This window comes from Xiphophorus couchianus, chromosome 11 (assembly GCF_001444195.1).
Source record: "Xiphophorus couchianus chromosome 11, X_couchianus-1.0, whole genome shotgun sequence".
Lineage (NCBI taxonomy): Eukaryota > Metazoa > Chordata > Actinopteri > Cyprinodontiformes > Poeciliidae > Xiphophorus > Xiphophorus couchianus.
Genome location: NC_040238.1, coordinates 8,075,544 through 8,099,295, shown reverse-complemented (window position 1 = coordinate 8,099,295; position 23,752 = coordinate 8,075,544). Strand labels below are relative to the sequence as shown.

The following is a 23,752-nucleotide window of genomic DNA, read 5'->3' as shown; positions in this document are numbered from 1 at the left end:
TGTTGTTCCTGGGATCTGTTGTAGCCATTGGTCCAGTTTGGGGGTGACTGCCCCGAGGGCCCCGATGACCACAGACACCACTGTGGTCTTCACCTTCCAGGCCCTCTCCAGTTCCTCCCTGAGGCCCTGGTATTTCTCTAGTTTCTCGTGCTCCTTTTTCCTGATGTTGCAGTCGCTTGGTATTGCTACATCTACAACAACGGCTTTCCTCTGTTGTTTATCCACTACGATATATTTAAATATATATATATATATACATACATACAGTACAGACCAAAGGTTTTGACACACCTTCTAATTCAATGGGTTTTCTTTATGGTCATGACTATTTGGCAAGAAATCCCACTTATTTACCTGACAGGGCACACCTATGAAGTGAAAACCATTTCAGGTGACTACCTCTTGAAGTTCATCAAGAAAATGCAGAGTGTGTGCAAAGCAGTAATCACAGCAAAAGGTTGTTACTTTGAAGAAACTAGAATATAAGGGGTATTTTCAGTTGTTTTACACTTTTTTTGTTTAGTGCATATTTCCACATGTTATTCATAGTTTTGATGCCTTCAGTGTGAATCTTCAATGTCAATAGTCATGAAAATAAAGGAAACTCATTGAATTAAAAGGTGTGTCCAAACTTTTGGTCTGTACTGTACACACACACACACATACAGGTATAAAAAAATAAAGGGAACACTTTAAGTGTTAAACACCTGTTTAAGTGTTCCCTTTATTTTTTTAAGCAGTGTATATATATATATATATATATATATATATCAGTAGCGGCTGGTGCTAAAAAAACTGAGGGGGGCGCACACAAACAAACAAATGAAAAACAAACAAAACAAATCTTAAAAAATAGCACTATTTGAACATGAATTTTGCCCTCCTTTCCTTCTGCCCTGCAAATTTCTCAATTACATTCTTGTTAAAGTCAGTCATCTCTGTGACTAGTCTTTTCTCCATTGACAACATGGCCAATGCATTCAGCCTGTCCTGAGTCATTGAGTTTCTCAGAAAAGTCTTGATTCTTTTCAGAGTTGAAAAGCACCTTTCAGCTATGCTAAGTTTCCCCCAAAAACTTAGCTTCATTGCATTGTCTAGGTGGCTGCGGCTGTTTTCGTGCCGTTTGCATTTTTCTGAAAGATGTTTTAAGTCTCTTACCCCAGTTGTTGTCCACATTGCCTCCGTGCCAGAACTTTGAAATAGCAAACACGGAAAGCAGTAAAATGCATTGCTTAATGCAAACGTAAACGTGAATCGACCTAACGAACTGCAGCTGCGCTAATGAGTCGAATCGGGGATTGTCCAATCACACAATGTTTAAAAAAAAAATTAGCCAGTACTGACGCTCTACCAGCAATGACACAACAAAATGGGTGTGTCCGGGACGCAGAGCGCTGCGCCCTGTGGAAAACCTTAAACAACCAATTAAAAGTCAGCCTCAGATCACCTGCTTGCCAAAAGTTGATGCGCCTACATACACACTCATTAGGACGGCGCCCTGCACATAGGAAGTGTGCACAATGTGAGCAATTAGAATTATGTATTTACTATTTTAATAAATTCTAACATGTCTATTGGACACACAGCATGAATAAATACATTTCTAAGTATTTTGCAGTTCAGAATAGAAATCATTTATTATCTAAACAATTTAAAGGGGGCGGCGCCCAAGCGCCCCCTACTGGCCAGCCGCCACTGATATATATATATAACTGTCGCAACCGAAGTAAACATGTGGAGAGTCCAGTGAAACGTCACAGCCGTTCTGCTGTAGATCAGCTGCTGTTTGGATCCCGGTTCTGTTGACGACCCAGATGGAACCAGAACCACTCAGGCTGGAAGTTGATCACGTTTGGATCAACTTATATATATATATATATATATATATATATATATATATATATATATATATATATATATATATATATATATATATACACTGCTCAAAAAAATAAAGGGAACACTTAACACTGGAAGTACTAGACAACACAATATAACTCCCAAGTAAATCAAACTTCTGTGAAATCAAACTGTCCACTTAGGAAGCAACACTGATTGACAATCAATTTCACCTGCTGTTGTGCAAATGGAATAGACAACAGGTGGAAATTATTGGCAATTAGCAAGACACACTCAATAAAGGAGTGGTTCTGCAGTTGGGACCACGGACCACTTCTCAGTACCTATGCTGTCTGGCTGATGTTTTGGTCAGTTTTGAATGTCGGTGGTGCTTTCACACTCGTGGTAGCATGAGACGGACTCCACAACCCACACAAGTGGCTCAGGTAGTGCAGCTCATCCAGGATGGCACATCAATGCGAGCTGTGGCAAGAAGGTTTGCTGTGTCTGTCAGCGTAGTGTCCAGAGGCTGGAGGCGCTACCAGGAGACAGGCCAGTACACCAGGAGACGTGGAGGAGGCCGTAGGAGGGCAACAACCCAGCAGCAGGACCGCTACCTCCGCCTTTGTGCAAGAAGGAACAGGAGGAGCACTGCCAGAGCCCTGCAAAATGACCTCCAGCAGGCCACAAATGTGCATGTGTCTGCACAAACGGTTAGAAACCGACTCCATGAGGATGGTATGAGGGCCCGACGTCCACAGATGGGGTTTGTGCTCACAGCCCAACACCGTGCAGGACGCTTGGCATTTACCAGAGAACACCAGGATTGGCAAATTCGCCACTGGCGCCTTGTGCTCTTCACAGATGAAAGCAGGTTCACACTGAGCACATGTGACAGACATGACAGAGTCTGGAGACGCCGTGGAGAGCGGTCTGCTGCCTGCAACATCTTTCAGCATGACCGGTTTGGCAGTGGGTCAGTAATGGTGTGGGGTGGCATTTCTTTGGTGGGCCGCACAGCCCTCTATGTGCTCACCAGAGGTAGCCTGACTGCCATTAGGTACCGAGATGAGATCCTCAGACCCCTTGTGAGACCATATGCTGGTGCGGTTGGCCCTGGGTTCCTCCTAATGCAGGACAATGCTAGACCTCATGTGGCTGGAGTGTGTCAGCAGTTCCTGCAAGATGAAGGCATTGAAGCTATGGACTGGCCAGCCCGTTCCCCAGACCTGAATCCGATTGAGCACATCTGAGACATCATATCTCGCTCCATCCACCAACGTCACATTGCACCACAGACTGTCCAGGAGTTGGCGGATTCTTTAGTCCAGGTCTGGGAGGAGATCCCTCAGGAGACCATCCGCCACCTCATCAGGAGCATGCCCAGGCGTTGTAGGGAGGTCATACAGGCACGTGGAGGCCACACACAATACTGAGCCTCATTTTGACTTGTTTTAAGGACATTACATTAAAGTTGGATCAGTGTGTAGTGTTATTTCACTTTAATTTTGTGTGTGGCTCCAAATCCAGGCCTCCATTGGTTAATAAATTTGATTTCCATTGATGATTTTTGTGTGATTTTGTTGTCAGCACATTCAACTTTGTACTCAAAGTATTCGATGAGAATATTTCTTTCATTCAGATCTAGGATGTGTTATTTGAGTGTTCCCTTTATTTTTTTGAGCAGTGTATATATATATACGCCTATGTACGTATATAAATAGGCATAGATAGACACAAACGTCTGCATTTTCTTCTGTTTGTTCTAATATGCTGAAAGTAACGTTTAGTTTTTGCAGGTTCGTCTTGAAGGACTGACTGGTCACGTTGAGTTTAATGAGCAAGGACACCGCACCAACTACACATTGACTGTGATGGAGCTCAGCCACATGGGGCCCCGGAAGGTGCCGCCACTCATTCCTACTCATTAGAGTATCAGATTCCTAGCCAAACTCTAGGGAAGCAAGTCAGCAGGTTTTAGCTCCTTCAGTAATTAGTTCCCTCTACTCTGATTACACCTGTGATAATTAGAACAATCAGCATATGCTTTGGGTAGAAACCTGCAGACTCAACTTTCTATTGAATGCTTTCAAACCCTAATATCCCTCCATTGTTATTAGAAACAGTTATGCTTGATTTATCATGCAGCAAATCACAGCTTTAATAGAACCAAACCAGGCCAGAAAAAGGTAAAATTGGTATTTGTTTGGATTTACTGTCATACCTAGTATTGAAAAAAAACAGACCCATAATGATCCAAAACGGTGCTCAGACTTACCAGAGATTTAAGGCAACTCAAAATCTTGAAAAGACCAGTTTAAAATGCAAACAGATGCCAAAGACAAAGGAGAAGGAGGCAAAATTCAGAAGCCAGCCACAAAATAAAAATTTACAATAAAATGAAGTGAGACATCAAATGATCTGAAAGCTGGAGATGAACATCCACCCACTCCTCACATGCTTCAGCAGGTTTGATAGTTTTATATTAATGTTGTTTTTCTGCACAGACCAGTATGTACAAAATCATGACTTAAACATGAATTAATATTAAGGCATTTTTGGGTAAGGCAGCATATGAGCAACTGGATGATAAGAGAAAGGTGACTGAGAATGTCATTAGAAACAGCTATACTGCATATCAATAACTGCAGTAAAATTCACATTTAAGGTAAAACTCTTGAGTGTATATGGTTTAGTTATTATAACTCATAAGATTTAATTTCAATTGAAAGTCCTACAATGTTGTCATTTGACCTGAATAAACTAAAACGTTTCTAGTGACTACTGGAAAAGTGATCACATAATCTACAGCTCTATGTTTTCTTGAAAACCAAACACATCATTTTAGGCACAAACACCATATTCCAAACAGTCAAGCACAGTGGCAGGCTGATTTGGGAATTTTCCTGTCAAAGATCTGGGCTCCTTGCAACAAGTGAGTCAACCATATTTCCTGGAGTCAAATGTGACTAAGGAAATATGCTGTGTAAGGCCTTAACCTGTGCATCTAAATAGTTGTTTAGGCAATAAGTTTGTTAAGTTTTATTTGGTCCCTTTTTTGCCCTCTTCTTCATTTTTGCTTTTCCTTTTTTTCTCTTTTTAACTTTTTTCTTTGTTTTCTTTCTCTTTTCATTCCATTTCAGGAGCCAAATGAAATAAGAGGCTTTATCTGTAACATATCTTGGTTTCTATTATAAAGCATCAATAAATCTTTTAACCTATTTCTGGTCTGCGATGAGTGTCCCTTGCTGTGATTTTAATGAGCTTTTTGTTGCTTTTCATCCAGATAGGCTTCTGGAATGAGAAGAGAGGCTATGTGCATACACCCATCTCCAGGCTGCCAACAGAAGAGCTGGTTAATCTTCTGAACAAAACCTACATTGTCACCACCATATTGGTGAGACTGGGAAAATGACATGCTGCACAGTTTATCTTCACTTTAACTTTACAAACATACCAATCACTCTATTGGTATTGGTCTTACTGAATGGCCATTTTCTGTTTCAGCAGAGCTGTTTTTAGCCTCAAATGAGAAGTATAGAAACAAATGTGAAATTCAATCTGATTCCTATAAAGGAGAAATCAGAAATGTCCTAATTGTTTTCTACTTTTGTCAATTGTTTTTTTTCTGTTCCTTTTCACAGAACCCAGTTTATGACAATGAGAAATCTGACTAGTTTGAGCTGCATCTCAGTAAATTGAAATATGTGTTCAGATATGTTTGATCATAATCTTTAAGCAGGTATTAAACATACTTTTTGTTAAGAGAACGTTTCTGTAACCTGATGCTTGTACCAGTCTTAGGACTATCACAACAGACTTGCCTGAACAAACATGGAGTAATTTTCAGCATAACTTGAAAATCATTTCAAACTATTTTTTCCCCAAAATTGCTTTTACCAGATTATAAATGTTTCTTGTCTTGCTAGTGTTGATGCTTGTTTCAACTTGATTGAATTAGTATAATTGCATCTTTCCATATATTAAAATTTAGATCAAGTTCAGATTGTCCAAAAAGCAGCTGCCAGATTTTAAATGGTACAAATACAAGATCAGAAACAGTGAATTTCAGTTTGTAAACTAATACAGTTGACAGGCAATCTGATGGATACTTCAGTTCGTTAAACTGACTTTATGATGCAACGAGTTCTGAGGCATAGAAGAGATTACAGGTTTTCAGTGGTGGAGTCACATGTTGCTGATATTATCTGAATTTTATCTTTAAATATTCTGCAAAATTATTGTAAGACTTGTTAGATTAAAGTCCAAGAGGGATATGGAGTGATGGTTAGTCAGTCTGTCAACAGTAATGAACTCTGGGGTTGTTATTGTTTTTATTTATAAAATAAGAAGATAAATGATCCTCTCTTCCCTTGAAGATTCTGATTTTAGAACCTGAAACTGTAGTTGTCTTCATAAGAATGAAACTTTTTTTCTACATTTTGTTATGTGGGCTCTAATTACTGGACATTCCTCCAGTGATTTTTCTTTCTGGTTAAAATTTTTGTCTTTATCAGTACAATTTCACCCATTAGTATTACAATAGTTAGACTAAAGTTATTGATGTCACCAACAGTGACAGGTTTATGTGATGGTGCTAAGATCTGGATGAATACTGTAGAGCAGGGGTCTCAAACTCAATTTACTCGGGGGCCGCTGGAGGTACAGTCTGGGTGAGGCTGGGCCGCATTCACACACACGGTCTCCTCAGCCGAACCTTTCTGATTGCCTATTACCATATTTGGCCGTAGTCAGGTGCTGTAACAGCCGTAATTGTGTAGTGTCTCTTGAAGATACTCTAGTATTGCTAATGATGTCAGAAGTATGCGCCACGGCTTCTCTGTAGAGAGCGTGGGAGAAACGTGCTAGACGGACATGTTAGCTCCCTAACTTTTTAGTAATGTTACGGGTTGTTTGGACGCTGCTTAATTTTCATGTCTGATAATATAGCAGCCGTTCAGCCGGGCTTTGTAAGGTTGGTGAAGAGCGTATTTATTAAAGGACAACACTGTGGAATTCCCAGTACCAGTGTGGTTGTGAGTTTTTGACCGTCCTGACGAATCTGCCGCCTCCTCTCCTCCCTTAAACACAACCCAAGCGTTACAGGGCCTAACCTTAATTACGTTACACTGATCAGCAACTTCCGGGTCTAGACTGGATGCTGAAGCAAGTGAAGCGGGAGCGGCCGCGGAAATTGCGCATGTACCGCATGCAAATAATGACAAATAGAAAATGCAAATAGGCCCGGCCGATGTCCCGCCCCCGAGAGCAATATACTCCATCGTGATTGGTAAGTTCGTTCAGCTCCGCACACAACACTGAAAAGTGCCAATTATATCAAACCCGTGGGCCGCACTAACATTAAAATTTCATATTAAGGCAGGGGCCACAAACTATCGTCCCGAGGGCCGCAGTTGGCCCGCGGGCCGCGTGTTTGAGACCCCTGCTGTAGAGAATGATATCATTAATGTGGCATTTAGTGATCACCTGCCCTCTGCATCATTTCAACAAGAAACAGAAATGATCAGCAAGAGCAACATTAATCACAGCATTAGCAATCCTTAGACCTCTGGAAATAACCAGATGTTGTGGGTTTATCCAGAAAACTCAATAGCTCCTTTGAACTTCTATTTTTTAATATGAACACATAAATTCACCCCATGAATGCAGTTAAAATCAATGCAGAAAATAGAAAGCAGTTTAGAGAAAACTCTGGATTATACTTCAGAACATTATACTTCAGGGCATCAAATTCATTTTCATGTTAGCCATTGCAAGATCATGAATGTTATCAAGGGTGGGTTGTACGTGAATGTATTGATAAAATACATTAAGTAACTGTTAAGATATTAATAGCTTTCAATAAACTCAGAGTTATCTGATCTGGGGATCTGTGGATTTTGTGCGAATTTCCACAATAGTGGAATCACAGAAAACTGGAGTGACTGATTGATGTAGCTTGACATCAGCATTCTAGAGAGGGTGTGGGGGAACTCCGCAGTACTCCGATGTTGTTTTATTACTCATTCTGCTGCAAGTTGGCTCAATTTTGACGCGCAAGACGTAACCGGTAAAATCCGGTTTAGGATTTTCAAAATAAAAGATCCGGAAGTAGTTCATTATTTCTTGCGCGGCCGGTACCAATTGGTACCGGTCCGCGGACCGGTGGTTGGGGACCATTGGTCTAGAGCAGTGGTTCTCAAATGGGGGTATGTGTACCCCTGGGGGTACGTGGAGGTACTGCAGGGGGTACGTGAAGCTTTTCAAAATATCTTTAAAAAATCAATAGGCTCCTCATAATAAGTCTTGGGAAAAATTATTTTGTAAAAGTTTGATAAAATATAAATATGTGTTCATGCACTGAATTTTATATTCAGTATTTAGTTTCAATATCCTTTAAAATAAAACGGTTTGACTGGTTTTATACGTTCCTGGTGGTCACCGTCTTCTGTTTTTCTTTTTTGTTTAACCATGCAATGTTTGCAATATGGATGTATTTGTCAGGTTCACTGATATAAGTTGTTTGGCTTTAATAAATCAGACAGTGATTTTACAGCACTGTACCTCTTTTTAATTCCAAAAATGTTTTGCCCGTGTCAGGGGGTACTTGACTAAAAATATATTTTTAAGGGGGTACATCACTGAAAAAAGTTTGAGAACCACTGGTCTAGAGGACCACATAAAGGACGGGATTTGAATTTGACACAATTGTTAAGAATATTAATCATCCTATATCTACTTTTTTGTTTGCACTTAATAAAATGTTTTATTTTTTATTCTATTATGACACAGCTCCCACAAACGGAAGTGAAAAAATAGAGGGTTTGTTTTGTTAAATTAATCAAGATACCATGGTTCTAAGTCTTGATAAAATAAAAGCAGCAGTGATGACTTAACATTATGTTTCTCTCTGTGGCCACAGGAAGCTCCCTACATGATGCTGAAGAAGAACCACGAGCAGTTTGCAGGAAATGACAAGTATGAAGGTTACTGTGCTGAACTAGCATCTGAGATTGCCAAACATGTTGGCTTCACCTACCGGCTAGAACTGGTGGGAGACGGAAAGTATGGCTCCAGAGACCCGGAGACAAAGCAGTGGAATGGCATGGTGGGAGAACTGGTCTACGGGGTGAGTTTGGATGTAACAGGCAGTTACAGAATCCAACACAAGCAAGCTGATTCAGCTAATCTGGTGACAACTTGTCAACATAGAAGAATGGAAGAAAGCAAAATTTTTTTACTGTCCCACAATGGGGAAATTTCTGTGCAACACCTGCAAAGTGACAGGTAATCAAAGCAAATATAGTACTAACACAATATTAGTACAAAATAAACAAAATAAAAATCCTGTACGGTAAGGGCAAAATTTCAGCATAAAAACAACATTCAAACCAAGGCACTCATATTGCATACTGTTTTGTTTTTCACTGTTTTGTAGAACATTTTAATGCATTAGTGAAATCAGCTATCTTTTATGGAAATATTGATAACAGAAATTTCAAGAAGAAACTGAATTTCCCTTCAGTTTGTGGAGGATGAAGGAATAAATAGGAACGAAACAGATATGCTACACATCTCTAGAGCATTTACATACAAATTAAAATAATCCCAGCCTCTCAGCATTGTATTAACTAGGCACAATACAGCTTCTATTTTTTTAAATATCTAAATATAACTTTCTCTGACTTAAGAGTTATTTTAATACTCTTTTAAAGTGTAAATACCGTGGAATAGTAACAAGCTTCAGAACATTGGGTTGTGATCCAAACTGGAGCTTTTCCTCCTCTGTTCTGGTTTAAAAAAATGTGTCCATCATCAACAAAATTTGCTTCAAATCTTAGAGTTACATCGACTCCTTTTAGTGGAGTTAGTAGTGGCTTTGCATTATAAATAAATGTATTTGCTGTCAGACGTATTGGTTATAGCTTTAGATCTGGATTTTTTTTACACTGGGTTATATAATGACGGTAAACTGAGTGAATTAAGGCATGGGGTCCCTCTCAGTATGCCATGAAGTGGTGGTGTCAGTGGTGAGGCAGACGCGGTGGAACCAGGTTGTAGTGAAAAAAGTGATGTTTAATGATGAGTAATCCAACACAAAGTCCAAAAACCAGGCAGCACTGCTGAGAGGAAAACCAGGGCTCAACACAGGTAGCAACTGGCTACACGAATGGACAGGAATACAACAGACGAGCACGTAGACAGACGACTGTTGCGACTGACTTGACAAGGACCTGACGACGAACAAAGAACACAGGTGGGGTTAAATACACTGAGGGTAATCACAGAAACAAGACACACCTGGGAACAATCAAGGGGAGACAGGACAACACCGAGACTCAGACACAGAAACTCAAAATAAACACAGACAAAAACACAGATCCTGACACAGTATTATGGGACCCAATGCCCACACTGGTATTGGGTCTCACAATGCCAGTGTATAAGTAAAAAAAATAAATAACATTCTACTTATGCAGTTTTGTTGCAGATTTTTAATTTTATGCAAATGCTATTATTCATGACAGAACATGTGGACAGTATCAAAGAAAACATTCAAAATAAGGCAAGCATGTGGGCTATGACATATGTACAAGGAAGGTGTTGCTTTGACATGTTTTCACTTGAGCAAAGAAATTGCTTTTGTAAGTTAGGTCAAGTGTTTTTAAAAGCACCTGTTTCGAGCTTCATGCTCACATCAACAGTGACAGCTCTACAGATGTTTTCATTATGAGTCAGTGAACATGTCTGTTAGCTTCAACAACAGACATGTTCACTGTTTTTACCAAACAAAGACCTCCTCCATTGGGTGACATCTCTTGTCTGTGTCCTCCTGCAGAAGGCAGACATGGCCGTCGCCCCACTGACAATCACTCTCGTCCGAGAGCAAGACATTGACTTCACCAAACCCTTCATGTCTCTGGGAATCTCCATCATGATCAAGAAACCAACCAAGTCCAAGCCAGGCGTTTTCTCCTTCCTTGACCCGCTGGCCTATGAGATCTGGATGTGCATTGTTTTCGCCTACATTGGAGTCAGTGTGGTGCTCTTTCTGGTATGATGACAGGGTTCAGAAATGTTTGTTAATGTAGACTTGTTTCTAATCAAATAGGTAAAAACACAAAGTATTCAATATTTGTAAAAACTAGAATGAGCTAAAACCTATAGGTACATTCACCCTACATTTGGAAGCAACTAATTATTGAGTAATTATTTAGAAAAATTAGAATTGTCAAGAATTTAATGTAACTTAAAATTACAAAAGGAATAGTTTATATATGTTGTCTTAAGTTGGAGACAAATGACATAATGCCAAATTGACATGGAGCTATTCTCAGCATAAACACACACGCCCCCAACACACACTGGACATATTGTGCAAATGTATGCTGAGACAATACAATAAATTTCATCCATTGTTCAGGGTTTTTTTCCCCCCCTTCTTCATGCATTTGTTGTCATTGACATGTAGCAAAGAGACAATATGGGTCACTGAATGTTATGCTGTGTGGTGGTGAACAGCAAGAAGCATCCAACTGCACTATTTTATGTCAGTGACACACTTATTTTTTCCAGTTCAACCACATGTAGAAATATTACTCTGATCCTTATCCATTATTTCTTTACTTACAGAAATCAATTTCTAGTTTCTGCATGTCTTAAAAAATGTCTGTAAAAGAAAGTGTGCACATTTATGATTTTTGCTTAAAACAGTCTTCCCCCCCCCTTTTTTTATATTTGGTTAAGCGCAATATATTTCTGGAAGGTTTAGATTTACATAACCAAATTAAATTATACAGAGACTTTGTGGAAGGAAAAAATGGTCTGTGCTTTTAATAAGGGTTTGATTGCTTCACCAGGAAATATACATTTGTTTTAATATTGAAAAAGTTGTATTTATGTTTTAGTTATTAATTTAAAACTAGATTCTCCTTTGACATTGTTTTCTTTGACAGGCGTCAGTCTCATTTCCTATCAGAAACAAAGTAATTAGTTAAATGTAAATAATTTTAAATATAAATATACCAAGGGTATGAATAATTTAGGTCTTAACTGTAGCAGACTAAGTTATCTGCTTTTTTAAAAAATTTTCCTGTCAATCTTGAATCCGTTTGTCTGATAATCCTCATGACTTTTTGCAGGTGAGTCGTTTCAGTCCCTACGAGTGGCAAGGTGAAGAGTCAGATGAAGAAGATGAAACTGTTCCAGCTTCAGCATGTCGACGAGCTCCTCCCACTTCATACTCAGAAGACCCTCACTCTCCAGGTATCCCACCATTTTCAACGTCATCACCACCTCATAAACCCGCTCCCATGTTGTGATTCTCCTCACTTCAATAATCAAAGTTTAATTAGTCAGTTTATGTTATCATTTTCTCCTTTCAGGTTACTCTCAAGCTCAGAATCAGAACCAGAACCAGCAGAAAGATAAAGAAACTCCTGAACACATTAACGACTTTGGGATCTTTAATTCTCTCTGGTTCTCACTTGGGGCCTTCATGCAGCAGGGCTGTGACATCTCCCCTAGGTAAGACCGAATGGTATAAAATGAATTGTGCGATAATTGATACATAAGAAGACAAAAGATCGCATAGCCAGTATTTTTATTCACAAAGCTGCCTGTCTAAAGCAAAATGTCTGGGAGACTTTTTGTCATAGCTGAACTGTGATTAAACCACCACCTCTTTACACATCAGTTTCTGATGTAGACACACACACTTGCATTCATGAAACATTTGATTGCATGTGACATGGTGCCTGATTTTTAGTATTTTCAGCTGTGGTCGGGCTTGAGGCTGTTTCTATTCTCCATGTGTGTCAGGTTCATCATGCCACATGCATGTTTATGGCCTTTCCTTTGTGCATTTTTCTTCTGACAATGACCTTATTTAGGCATATTCCATCCCATATGTCATAGTACATTATGACGAGGTTAAAGTGTGTTGTTCATTGGTGATGATTACCTTAAAGGAAAATTGTGAGTAGAATAGTTTCTGTTAGTGTAATTGCTGTGCTGTGCTATGCTGTGCTGTAGTGAATATGTATTCACAATCCACAATAGGGATTAGGGACCACAGCCAGCTAAGCAGCTAAAATCAACTGCACAAAATTTCAGTTCCTTTTTCCTTAGCCCAGATAAGATGCCTTTGATATTGTCTCTGGTTTAGGAGTGGCTTGACATGTTTCTGTCGCAATGGAGAGTCTGGTAGTTAGTTTGGTTATAATTTTATGAAGAGTAGACCATCTCCAGACAAAAATAAGGTGTATAATAGGGCAGAAACATTTATTCATTTTCAACATTCGTGCTCTCAAACAGTGCAAAGCAGAACAAACTTGGCCAAAAAGTTGGAGTAAGCCACTGGTTTCTTTATATATCCATATTCCTCTTCTAAGACTTAGCATCAATGTGAAATAGCTTGTTCGTTTAAAAATTGCACAGTAGATGCTAAGATGGTTTAAGATTCTTTAAAATATGGAAGTCACAACTTTTTACTTTGTCTGGCTGGCACTTTGGTCTCAACCCCAGAGGGAACTAGTTCTTTGATGATGAGCTGCCTCGACCAGGGGAAGTTTTGGTTTGTTTGCAAAATCCACCTCATCTGGTGCTTTTCATTAGCTTGTTGTAAACCACATTACACTGAAGCTGCATCAATGTGAACATCATACAGGGTCACCTTTAGTGGGATGGGGCCGCAGGGCTAAACAGGATCAGTTTGCATGTGTGTGTGTTTGATGGGATTTGACTGAATGTATTCTATGCTTTCAATGTTAATGTGAAGCATGAATATCCTGCAGGCAGAAACTCTCAGCTGCAGTTTTTGCACCTACTGTACAGCTTTAAGTCAAACAAAATAATATTAAATAATGTGATTTGATGTGAGCAGCTCAACCAAACACATTGGCAACTGAAGTCTGCTGAGGTCAGTTTCTAGAAAGAAAAGGCTCTGAGTGGAAGAAGCTGGAGGTGTTGTTATTGTGCAGATTAATGTTTACTGTTACTGATTACCCCTATTTCCCAATTATTTAACTCTGGTGAGGCAAAAAAGCTGACCATCATTTCCAAAATATTTAAAACACTCCTTCTGAAAGACATTATTTCAAACAATGAAATAACTGCTAGGCCAAAAGGTGGTGATACTGCTACAGTAAGATTGGATTCAAGCACTAGTTTTGCACAGTAAGTAATATCATCAACATATGAGTGAAACTGTATATTCTGTTTTCCAATCAGACTTACCACAGGATGCAAGGGAAAGCTGAACAAAATAGGTCAAGTCCAGAATGCAGACAGCAGTTCCAGAATTTATTAAAATCTGTTGTTTATTTTCTGTTCTTCCCCACAGATCCCTCTCAGGTCGAATTGTTGGAGGGGTGTGGTGGTTTTTCACCCTCATCATAATCTCTTCCTACACAGCCAACCTGGCAGCTTTTCTCACTGTGGAGAGAATGGTATCCCCTATAGAGAGCGCAGAAGACCTAGCCAAGCAGACCGAGATCGCCTATGGTACACTTGAAGGGGGCTCTACCAAAGACTTCTTCAAGGTTAGTGTGCATGTTCACTCTTGATATCACAACAAATAAAGAATTAGCTGGATTTCTTTTGTGCTATAAATGAAAAATTCCTTCTGGCAACAAGAATTTTTATGTTAAAATTAGACCAAATCAAAAAAGTATAGATTAAGTTAATGCAACTTATTTCAACTTATCTAATGATACTTTTTCAAATACCAGAGGTTACTAAGTGTAAGTCAAAATTTGATTGAATCTTTTATTTCAAAGTTTTTATATTCACACACACTACTATGGACATGCCCACCACCACACACGCCCGCATGCAAACTAAAATTACACATAAACACTATTAAATTATCACAAATGCATACAATTTTCTCTCACACACCACTACAGACTCACACACGGCTAAAATTGCACTTACATGGTATTAAAATATCACACACATACATACATACCGTTTAAAGCACACATAGCTACTAGTCTGAATGAGAGATCAGAAATGTATGTGTGTGTGAACTAATACTAGACTGCTTGAATGACAATACATGTATGTGTGAGAGGTGTCACGGAAGAGGCGGGTCATAATTTGGAGATCGCATCGAGTATGGGTAGATTCCAAACTGAGCAACATTGGCATGTCCAATAGCATTGCAGGGAAGAATCAACCAATGACAATGAACTTTAAAGAAAAGAAGGCAAAACATGGCTAGTTGTAATTTGACAAAGAGCAGTATAGGACAAGCAGCCGCAATTTTTAATTGTATTTTCTCATCAGCGGATCTAACAAGCTGTGCCATAAGCAGAAAAACTCCTGTGAACGCAGGTGTTGTGACTATCTGTACCAGCTCATCAGCCATTTTAGAAAGGTAGCACTGACAGATAGACATAGCTTTCTAGATACTCTATGGTAGGAAAATCTGATGTGAAGCACAGATAGTCAATACATCGGCGCTCATCGGAGCTATTTTGTTTAAGGCACAGGACACACTGCTTTTTATAGTCGGTAACAATAAAGTACCATTAGGAGTTGGAGCAGTTTGTCTTATGCTGTCCTTTGTCAAATTACAAATATTACCTATGTTGCTCAGTTTGGGATTCACGCATGCGCGATGTGATCTCCAAATTATGCCCGTATCTTCCGTAACACTTCTCACACAGACAAGTACGAGATATAAGTATCTCATTCATTCATTCATTCATTCATTCATTCATTCATTCATTCATTCAGTCTAGTATTAGTTGACTCACACATACATTTCTGACCTCTTATTCAGTCTAATATGTTTGTATGCTTTAAACGGTATGTATGTGAAGGCTAATGTGTCAACCACTATAAAACCTTTATGGTACATCACTATATAAAAACTTTTTTTTAAAATAACACTTGTTTTAAATTACTTTCTGGCAGAAAATTAAGACCTAAATAATGTTGAGCGAACTTGTTTCCAATTTCTTCTAGGGAACTGTACATCCTAGTTTGTAAGATGTGCAAAACCAGGGGGATTTAGCTAGATTCAGTACTGTGATTAAAGTTCAAAATCATCTTCACAAATTGTGCGACTTGTCTTAAACAGTATTAATTTAGTGTTTTATCATTTTTGCTCTTTACTCCCCTTTTAGAGGTCAAAGATTGCTGTGTTCGAAAAGATGTGGTCATACATGCGCAGTGCAGACCCGTCTGTATTTGTAAAGAGCACCAATGAGGGGGTAATACGAGTCAGAAAGTCAAAGGGGAAGTATGCCTACCTACTTGAGTCCTCCATGAACGAATACATCGAGCAGAGGAAACCCTGCGACACCATGAAAGTAGGAGGAAACCTTGACTCTAAGGGTTACGGAGTGGCCACTCCCAAAGCATCGCCCCTCAGGTACACTCTGAGTGTCCGGTTAGCGGACGCCAGCATAGGGTTAGTGTTGTCTCATTTTGTCTGTTATTTGTTGTAACTTCTTAAGCGCAATATCAAATATTTGTACCTCAAACATGAATCCACACCTGTTTCTGACAATTAAATCTCTGCTTAAAACACTAAATCTGCTATGTTAAACAGCTCCCAGTGTGTAAATGCTGAAGTCTAAGCATTCTGAGTAATAGTAGCTGTAATAAAAGTTTCTAACTCCTCAAAATATAAACGACACATCCGGTGAAATAAAAATGAATGAAATTATAGATGTTAACAGAATTGAATGTGTCATTTCTCCAGATTTTCTTTCCCTTTAGCATATCTCCCAGTCAATTTTATGTAAAAATAGTCAGTTAAATCATACAGCTCCAAAACTTAAGTTAACTCAATTATAAAATTATACAAACCTTAAACGTATGAATAGTAATTAGATAGGGTGCTTTTGATAAACAGCGATATTAGAGTTAGAGTGTGCATCAAAGATTTCCGCTAAATGTTTGGAAGGAATACTTTTTTTTAAAATCTTGCTACACTGTTGTAAACTCAGAAAGTAAAAATGATTTTAATCATTGCAAAATTTTATTATGACACTGCAATTGAAATTCTGGAGTATGAAATGTTCTGATATATCATATCCAATCCTAGTTACAATCCTAACTATGGAGTTACAGAGAAGACAGTTGTTTGAAACACCAGAAAGAAGAAACATGAACCATCACAAGACAGGTTTTATTTCAATATTTTATTAAACAGCAATTTTAATTCAGAAAAAAATGTGTCAACTGTAACCCTTTGTAGCTATTAAAGAAGACATCCAAGTAAAAGCTAGGAATGCTCATTTCTCAGTTCTCGTAAAATTTTAACCAGTTTGGGATTCTGTTGGTGGGACAGGAAATGGCAAGGAAATTAATCAGTTCAATGTAAAATCTGTTTACATGTATACATATTATGTCTCTCATTTCCTGTTTCTCATTTCTAGTTTTTCTTCCATTTTATTTAAATTCCAAAATATGTAATTGTCAGAGATTGTAAATCATTTAATTTTGTTTGTCAAATTAAGGTTCAAACAGAGAAAGTTAAGTTAGTTAAACATTAGAGCTAACATCAGAATGCTGTTAGTAAAAATGATCTAAACAGTAACTGATTTCTGCACACACAGAGTGCTGGTTTAAATACGCAACTGGTTGGATTTTGTCAGAAACTGGATGATTGGTGCTTAATAAGGTAATCGAGTCTGTTAGTCTTGAGGGGTGGATCACAGTTTTATTGTCTTTGTGTTCGTCTGTCTGTCTCTTAATATGTCTCTCTGTCTGTCTTGTCTCTCTCTTTTGTCTTTGTCCACATGTCTGTCAGACTGTCTCTTGTTATCTGTTATGCCTGTCTTACTGCTACCTGCCTGTATGCGTTTACGTGCACCAGAGCACTAACAATTACAGTCATAATCAGTGTCTGTCTCTGTCTTTCTTCTGCTGTCAGGTAACACTGAACCTCAGCTTTAGTACATTTTATTTAAATGAAAAATTTTGACCAGTTACTACTTACCTGAATGTGGTCTGATTATTTAAGAGAAACAAGCCCAGCTATGTTTATTTACACTTACTTCAATGTTCAAAATAAATGACCAAGACTGCATTGCAATTTCTGATACCTATGATAAACAGGTTTTCTTGAAAGTTAAGATGTAAAATAAAATTCAGCAAACTATTTCTACAATGTTCAATTAGGTTTTGCATATTTGAGTTTGTAGTAGGCTCAAATGCAGACAGCAGCTTTGAAGCCTTAGTGATAATGATAAAATTTTAAAAATGATAGAGAGAAGCCATGAGAGAACCAGGACGAGGAACCAGGCAGGATGCACCAGAAGGAACCAGCACAGTAAAATGAAAATCAATGAGCTGAAATACTAATGAAAGGAAATGCTGGTGTGGAGGACCAGGTGAGCACAATCAGAGAGGAAAGCTGAACAGCTCCTGCAAAGGAGAGCAGGAAGGGGGAAAGGCGATTAATGAACACAGATGATACACAGAGAATTGAAATTAGAAACAAAAGATAAATTGCACAGTTTATCAGAAAGTTAAAAAGTTTTAAACCAACTTAAGAAAGTTCATAAATGGCATAATGAGTTAGTCTTTCCCTCCCTTTGCGCTTATGGACAAAATACATTGGATGAAGTTGGCTGAATAATTTTTGCAAAATAACATGCAAACACAACATTAATCACCAAAATGTAACCAGATTCTAGTCTAAAAGTTTCTTCAGTTATTCAGAGAATTCATGGCAGTAATACAAGCTAGCTAGGTCACATATTTATTGGGGCCTGCCCATAGCAATACATAGGGAGAGCAGTGACTGACTTGCGAACCAAGTTAGTCACTGCCAATAGAATGTCTCTTTATTATTCTTCCGTCACCGTTAATGCGGCTTGTACCACTGTGTGCCCACCCACAAAAGTGGTATCAAAACGTGTGGCTTGATGCCGGGAAGGGAACTATTACTTTTGTTGGGAATCGGAGTTATGATGGCGACGTAAAAAGCGAAAAAAGAGCAAAATTTCCAACTGCCGAAACGCAGAGTGTAACTGACACCAACTGCCGCTTTGTTAGAGTGAGAATTAAAGTGTATTTTTGACCCCAAAACAATTTTGAAATCGCCATCACGCCCACAAATATCGCCCTATAGGTATCAAACTCGGTCATGACATTGATACGCATGCCTGCTCCGGTAAAATGTATTAAAAATTTCGCTAGGGCTTACGGTTTTCTGTCAAGGTGCTTCAGAGCGAAATCATGCGCCAGGGTAACTGACGCTGTCCCAGATTTACTTCCATGTATTTCTAAAAAATTTCAGAGCTTGGCGCACACCATCTTTGTCTCATCACTGTTATTACTGTGAGTGAGGTAGAGATAAGAATAGCGGGACTATTGGAGACGATAAATAGCCCTCTCATACGCTTCCAACGGTTTTCGAATACGTATCATGGTTCCCGAACGGGAAGGAGTTGTTCGGACTGCTTTTTTCATATAAACTAACTGGGTGTCTCACAAAGAGAATTCTTTCTCCACCTTTCTGTCTCACACACACATGACAGCTGAGCAGCTCTTTAGAACTACAATGACTGAAGGTTAGGATTACAATATGGCGGACACTCAGTGCCTACAAAAGAGGTCTGAGCTGAATGAAAGAACTACAACATGGCAGAACTGTCAGTTACTACTGAGGAGGAATGAGTTGGCCTTTAGAACAACTTGTGTTTTGGACTTTTTATAACTGATGTTACCCAACCATTGTTACACATGGGTTTAGTGTGGCAATTTAAAATTTAGCTTAATGAAAATTTCAAAATAAAAGCCTTGACAATTTTTACATCAGTTAATTGCTCTTTTGGGCATTGTATAACTGATTTTACCCAACCATTGTTACACATGGGATTAGAGTGGCCATTTAAAATGAAGCTTACTGAAAATTTCAAAATAAAAGCCTCAATCAATGAATCAATCAGCTTTATTGTCAATTCCTCTTACATGTCCAGACATACAAGGGAATCGAAATGACGTTTCTCACTATCCCACAGTGATACAAGACAGGGCGTTACTAACATTGAGTAACAATAAAAGTCAGTCTAACTAAAATTATCCTAAACAATTAATAAATAGATGTACAATAACTAGACATATAGCGTAAAAAGTTTTACAACTGAGAATGTATATGTATATATATAAGTATATGGAGATATACAGATAAAAAAAAGTGGCAGAAGTGCAGAGTTTAAATGCCGAATTTGCCCTCTATGTTAGGAGGAAGGGCAGTTGTGCAAGGTTCTGGGTTTCTTCGTCTTCATCTTCTTGGCCGCTTTGATGCTGAGGGGAGGGAATTCAGCATCCTCACAGCCTGATGGATGAAACTGTTGGAGAGTCTGGTGGTGCGGGAGCAGAGGCTTCTATATCTTTTCCCGGAGGGCAGGACACTGAACAGTTTGTGGGCAGGATGATTTACATCTCCCACAATCGTGAACGCTTTCTGGGTGAGTCGGGTGGTGTACAGGTCTTGCAGGGCGGGGAGTGGGGCACCAATAATCTTGGAGGCTGTTTTCACAATGCGCTGCAAGCCTCAATATTCCTGTCAGGTTAATATTAGCCTGCATTATCTTGTTCTTTCAGGTTAGGGCACTGGCTTGCAAAAGCCAGTGCATTAGCATTAGCCTTTGACCTAATGCTAATGGATAGGACTACAAATACGCCATATCTGTAGGTCTAACTAACACTCAGTTAAAACAGAGGACTGAGCTGCCATTTAGAACTACTGGCTGTTTTGCCAGTAAATAACTAATTTAACCCAAACAACAATTCTATATGAAGCTTACTGAAAATTTCAAGATAAAAACCTCAAAATCCCTCTGAGGATAGTCATAGATTGACTTCCATGTATTTCTGAACAGATTTCTGAGCTCAGCGCACACCATCTTTCTCTCATCACTGTTATTACTGTGAGTGAGGTAGAGATATGAATCGCAGTACTATCGGAGACGACAAATAGCCCTCTCAGATGCTTCAAACGGTTTTTGAATACGTGTCATGGTTCCCGAACGGGAAGGAGTTGTTCGAACTGCTTTTTTGGAGTCAAACTGGCTGGCTCAAACAGAGAATTGTCTCCCCCTGCATGTCTCACTCTAAGCTGACAGTTGGCAGAGAGGATTATTTACCATAGCAATGGAACACAGAGCAGGGGAGCTGCTTAGGACTACAAATAGGCATCACTGTAGTTCTAACTATAGTGGAATACTCAGTTGAAACAGAGGACTGAACTGGCCTATAGAACTACTTGTGTTTTCAGCATTATATAACTGATTTAACCCAATGACTGTTACACATGGGATTAGTTTGGCCTTTTAAAATGAGGCTTACTGAAAATTTCAAAATAAAAGCCTTGATAATTTATACCTGCTGGAATTGCTCTTTGGGGATTTATGTGACTGGTTTGTCCAAAGCACTCTTACACATTGGATTAGTATGGCCACTTAATATGACGCTTACTAAAAATGTCAAAATAAAAGCCTCAATACCCCCCTCAATTGAGTGCACCGCCACAGGCGGTGCAATAATATTAGCTTGCATTATCTTTTTCTCTCAGGTTAGCACCAGCCTTTTAGCTTAAATAAGGTATTAGCTAGTTTTCTGACTTATTAGCCATGTCTAGTATACTGAATAGATTAAGTCAATTATAGAAAACATCCTAGTGATGCCCCACATACTACTGACAGCATTCATGCTTACATTAGCATTTTGGCTAATTTTAGCTGATACACTTAGTTTATCATACTGAATGGTGCAAGTCCATGTAAGTCAACATTCTTGTGATTCTCCACATGCTACTTTGGAATTTTTGAGCTAAGCTTACCATTGATGTTCATGCTTAGCATCAGAACGCTGGGTCCAAACCGACGGGCACACCTTTTCAGGCCCCGGTTAAATTTCTTCAGGAATTTTCTAGTTAATAACTATTATTCAACTGTAATGGGATTGTGTCATGTTTAGGCACCTTTTATTCTACCTTCCTGCACTGCTTTTGATGACAAAAGCAGCCTGAAGAAAAATGTAGATGGCAGAGCAGTTGAATGTTAATAATAAATTACATTTGACAAATGTTCACAAAGCACAATAGTGTAAATTGTAATTAAAACTGGCTCTAAAACAGAACTTGAGGTACACTGTTTTTTTCACCTGAAAATATAACTATGACTCCCTTCAAAAAGAATTTATAGATTAGTGAACCCCTGTGTGCTACCATAGTGACAACGAAAAAGAGAATTTGCTTAAGATATTTTGTTGTAAAGTTTAAGAAATAGATTGGGTAGATTTCTAAAAAATGTTTCATTTAACAATATTGATGTCCAGGGATTATTATGCCCAACATTTCTAAAACTAGTTGTGGCAGCCTTATTAGAGAAAACGCTGTTGTCACCATATAACAGGGTTTTTTATTGTGACAGGACAGTATTTTTCTGAATACCTTGATAAGAACTACATGGGAGCTATAAACATTTATTTTTTAGTAAGAGTGGACATTCACTGCTTCTTTTTCTCAGGTTTATTCAGATGAAAAATAAATAAAAGGCAATGGTAGTGTAGCACAACGCAAGCATCTTTTAAAAAGTTTTACTTTGAAATCATTGATCATTATGTCAGATGTTTACATTGATCATAGAATTCAAATCTTCATAAAAAAGACAACAAAAATATGTTGTTGGAATCCTAATAAACCCAAAACTGAACATGTTTCCCCATATTGGTCAATCCATGTTCATTCAGCAAATGAATGCAGATTTTTTTAAAATTTGATTTAATTGAATACAGTTGAACTAAACTAAAAGTTGGCTAAATATTTTTAAAAGCTTAGATTTTTACTTGACAGCAGAATTTGAAAAAATTATTTTCCTTTCCTTTGTGTTTGACATAAAATGAAAAATTTATCAGATGTTCTATATTGCTCTTATTATTTCTACCTCATGTCAGCATTTTTATATTCAAGCCAGAAACAAAAAGACTTCACAGAGGAAACTGGTGCTTTCTGAATGTAATCATTTGTTCCTTTATGTAGGAAAATACTCAATCAGGGAATTATTTGTGTGGAGAACTCAGTCTTTGTGATCCACCTTTTCTGTCTCCATGTTTCTATGCTTTTGAGCTGCAAAAGAAAAACACAAACCAATTCACTGCTTTGAGGGGGGGGGAAGTCATATAAAAGGCAGATTCTGTGTTCAGTTGCTAAGCAACATAGTTGTGCTAAAGCACTTGAATGCAGAACATTTATTTTAATCAACTTCACTCATGAAAAGCATTAGCTCTGTGTGAAGAGTCGGTGCTGTCTCTGGCTATTAACTGCTGTCATGGTGACAAATAAACACATCCTCTTTCATTTTTGCATATTAGGACATAATAAATAAAATCATCTGGTATTTAGCAGATTTTTAAAGCTAAAGAAATATAATCTCAGAAGAGCAATACAACATTAACATGAAATTCCATTCGAATTGCCATTGCAATTGCTACTAGGTTGTAGCTAAATTACGGGAGGAAATTTAAGCTTTAAGACAAATCTGGCATTAATATGAATGGTGATGTCTTTTATGCTGCTGTGCAGGCAATGAAAACACAAAGTTTTCATTTGAAATGGGAAACATTGCTGCAATTAAAAGCTGCCTCTTTTCAAGAAATGATAGCAGAGAAACAGTCTATATGCTAATGTGCAAATCTTACTACATTATTTTCTCATAAAAGTAGCTTTTCTTCATTTTTTAAGTTTATGTAACATTTTGCAAAACATTATGTCTGTGATTATTCTGACTATGATTCTGATTACCCTATGATATTGAACTTGTAAAAATAAACAGACTCTACTCCTCTATTCTTCCTGCTGGAGAAGTCAAGGCACTCACATAATTGAGCGTATTTTGAGCGGACTCATAGTGGACGTTTGCCAGACACGTCTGCTCACAGGTCA

At 38.4% G+C, this 23,752-nt stretch overlaps 1 protein-coding gene across 4 annotated transcripts in view; it reads left to right on the top strand.

Moving 5' to 3' along the window:
- The window catches only part of LOC114152892 (glutamate receptor 1-like), a 143,931-nt gene that overhangs the window by 88,432 nt on the left and 31,747 nt on the right, over positions 1-23,752 (top strand). For 3 of the 4 annotated variants that reach the window (XM_028031025.1, XM_028031024.1, XM_028031026.1), the window contains exons 8-15: positions 3,639-3,743; positions 5,126-5,236; positions 8,762-8,968; positions 10,679-10,894; positions 11,982-12,105; positions 12,225-12,366; positions 14,183-14,381; positions 15,975-16,222. In XM_028031025.1, coding sequence (XP_027886826.1) covers positions 3,639-3,743; positions 5,126-5,236; positions 8,762-8,968; positions 10,679-10,894; positions 11,982-12,105; positions 12,225-12,366; positions 14,183-14,381; positions 15,975-16,222 — 1,352 coding nt within the window. Of the gene's footprint in view, positions 1-3,638; positions 3,744-5,125; positions 5,237-8,761; positions 8,969-10,678; positions 10,895-11,981; positions 12,106-12,224; positions 12,367-14,182; positions 14,382-15,974; positions 16,223-17,608; positions 18,839-23,752 lie in introns of those variants that run through there. The other variant, XM_028031027.1, reaches the window with a different exon arrangement.